The sequence below is a fragment of the Octopus bimaculoides genome, chromosome 10, assembly GCF_001194135.2.
Source record: "Octopus bimaculoides isolate UCB-OBI-ISO-001 chromosome 10, ASM119413v2, whole genome shotgun sequence".
Lineage (NCBI taxonomy): Eukaryota > Metazoa > Mollusca > Cephalopoda > Octopoda > Octopodidae > Octopus > Octopus bimaculoides.
In genome coordinates, this window is record NC_068990.1 from 93916993 (window position 1) to 93919802 (window position 2810).

Consider the following 2810-nt stretch of genomic DNA (forward strand, 5'->3'; position numbering starts at 1 on the left):
GCAGTAATTCATGCCCTGGAATTTAGAATGAAACTTTTTCATTTTTTTCAGTATATTTCTTGTAGAACACTGGACAAAAAACCTTGTGTCATTTCTTCCAGTTCTGAACACTCAGGTTTCAAGTACTCCAAGGTTAACTTTGCCTTTCATCCTTTCGGGTTCAATACTAGAGTCAACTGTATTAGCTAACCAACTCCTATGTTTCAGGCCTTGTACCTATGCTAGATCTAATTACAGTTGTTTTACACTTTCCCACCAGACTTATAATATGTCGTTTGATCTTGTATCAAAGTAGAGGACGTATTTCCAACACACACACATTTCATAGTTTGAATTCGATTACTGCTTAAGTCTTTCTTTATCATATTTCTGTCAAACGACGGCTTTGTGTTTCAATTAATTTTGAAAATGAATTTAGTAAAATAACTGTCATTATTCAGTTTACGTCTGGAATATAAATTTATATGAAATGTTGTTGAAACGTTCCAAACACCAGCTTAATAATGACAGTTATTTTATTTAAAGTCTTCTTTATTTAAAAAACAATTAACTGAGACAAAGACAGCATATCGCAAGAAGAGAAATTTAGTCAGAGAATGGTTGTTAAGAGTTGATAGCTGCTCTAGAATCCATCTGCTTAATCTGGAGCTGAAATAAATAAAGAATTTCTTATTCAGGTATGAAACTTCTTCACAAAAGAAGAATTTTGAGGTTTTTCTAGATTCACAATAGCAATGCCTATAATGAAATATGAACTTATGGTGATGAGGGCCGGTACCTAACTTCTTCAATCATTGCTATTCTTTGTTTCCAAGATAACAACAAAAAAAAGGAAGTGGACAGAAATTAAGTTGATACCTTGTATGTTGAGAGTTCCTTCGTAAGTCTCAATAGCTGGTTTGCAGCATGACCGGCACAATTCTTCTTCTCGGATAGGTATTAGCTATAAGAGACAGAGAGACAAAAAAAATTCTTCACTTCTTGTTATCTTAAAACACATTAAATACAACTAATGGATTCAGGAAGACATGGGATGGTGGTGGATCCTGATCTTCAAACGTTGGAGTCTGGTTCAGCCCCTCATTTACAAACCCTGGTCAAACCGTCCAACCCATGCCAGCATGGACAACAGACACATGATGATGATGATGGATTCGAAAGACAAAGAACAGCAATTTACTTCAGAAGCTGTTACTCTATGAATAGTTTATTTGGCAGCCCATTATTTAACCCCTTTTCCATACTTGCATGGGTTGGATGCAATTTATTGATGCGAGTCTTTTCCTCTGGCTCGATGCTCTTCCTGTTGCCAAGCCTCATTTCCAAGCAAGCTAATATTTTCCCCATGGACAGACATGTCTTTCACAGATTTTACCAGCAGGAGTTCCGTATACTTAGTACCATACATCAGTGAAAAACACTTCAGTACAGTATTTCAATATGACAGACAAGTGTAGCCTTTTCACTACCATAGAAAACAGTGTACACCATATTAACAACAGGTAACAGGGAAAATGTTGTACAACTGTTTACTTTGATAGTAAATATTCCCATAGGTTATTTAAACATCTCACACCTTAGTCCTACATTTTGAATGCATCTTAATTACTCTGTATAGGATACCAATGTTTTGGTATAATTGACAAAGGTTTTCTTCATAATAGTTCTAGCAGTCATCAGTAAAGAAGAAAATGACCCACCTCATCACCAAGAAGTGCAGACACACACTTCTCTGAAGCATCACAGATACAAGGGAGGTCATAGCCACCTTCCAAAACTAGCACCACCTTTCCTCCAGCTAGAGACATCAGTTCACGTGTAAGATGACCAAAACCTACAAAACGAATCGGAGAAAAAGGAAAGTAATTTATGAATATTTCAAAATGAAAAAGAACAGTACATGTATACAGGCAATTATACATACACACATGTGAGAAATTCTGTGTGCATCACCAAAGCTTTATTATTTGTTCTTATTAACAACAAACCAAAGAAAAAATAATTTCATTTACTGTTGCAACAACTAAAGTTTTCCAGAAATAATTTTAAGTTCTAACCACAAAGTCAAAAAATATATTGCAAGACTTTAGGATAGAATTCCAATTGAGATGGGTTGGTCGCAGCCTCATATTTAAATGAATGCTAAAATGTTGGTAGTGATGGAGGCTGGGAGGTATGTTTGGGTCTCTCACCTATGAACCCTGTTACGCCTGCTCCTTACCATTTTGATATTACTCAAGCACTTCAAGGGATCAAATTTCTAGCCCCATAACATTCTAAATTATAGCAGCTACAAGAAGTCAGTCACTACACTAAAACCCTGTATTGTATGCAAGAGAATGAGAGGAAAGCCAGGTTGGCTACACTTACAGTCGGCACTGACGTCATAACCGCCGAGTGGGGCACTGTGTCCAGCAGCAGCATCAAAGCCAGCCGAGACCAACACAACTTCAGGATTGAATTCTCTTGCTATTGGCATGATGATTGTTCTGGTGGCGGAAGAAAGACAGAATTTTCCATGTTATTACGGCAGACAGAAGGACAGTTTGAGCTCAGTTGAAAAACAGATGAAGTAAGAAGAGGACAGGTGTAGATGAAGAGGACAGAAAGAGGGGAAGACGGGGAAAATAGGTGAGGGAGATAGAGTGTGAGGTTTATACAGTTTATAAATCCAACAAATTAATCCATTAATACACATACATTTAGGAAAACATGTATGTATATATGTGCATATATATATGTATATATATATATACATACGTACATATATATTTATATATATATATATATATATATATATATATATATAT

The 2810-nt window shown here is 35.9% G+C and overlaps 1 protein-coding gene across 1 annotated transcript in view; it reads right to left on the reverse strand.

Moving 5' to 3' along the window:
* LOC106877934 (histone deacetylase 4) overlaps nt 1–2810 on the reverse strand; it is a 224265-nt gene that overhangs the window by 3049 nt on the left and 218406 nt on the right. The window contains exons 23-25 of the mRNA XM_052971386.1: nt 2371–2505; nt 1701–1834; nt 859–943 (exon numbers count right to left, since the gene is read on the reverse strand). Coding sequence (XP_052827346.1) covers nt 859–943; nt 1701–1834; nt 2371–2505 — 354 coding nt within the window. The remainder of the gene's footprint in view (nt 1–858; nt 944–1700; nt 1835–2370; nt 2506–2810) is intronic.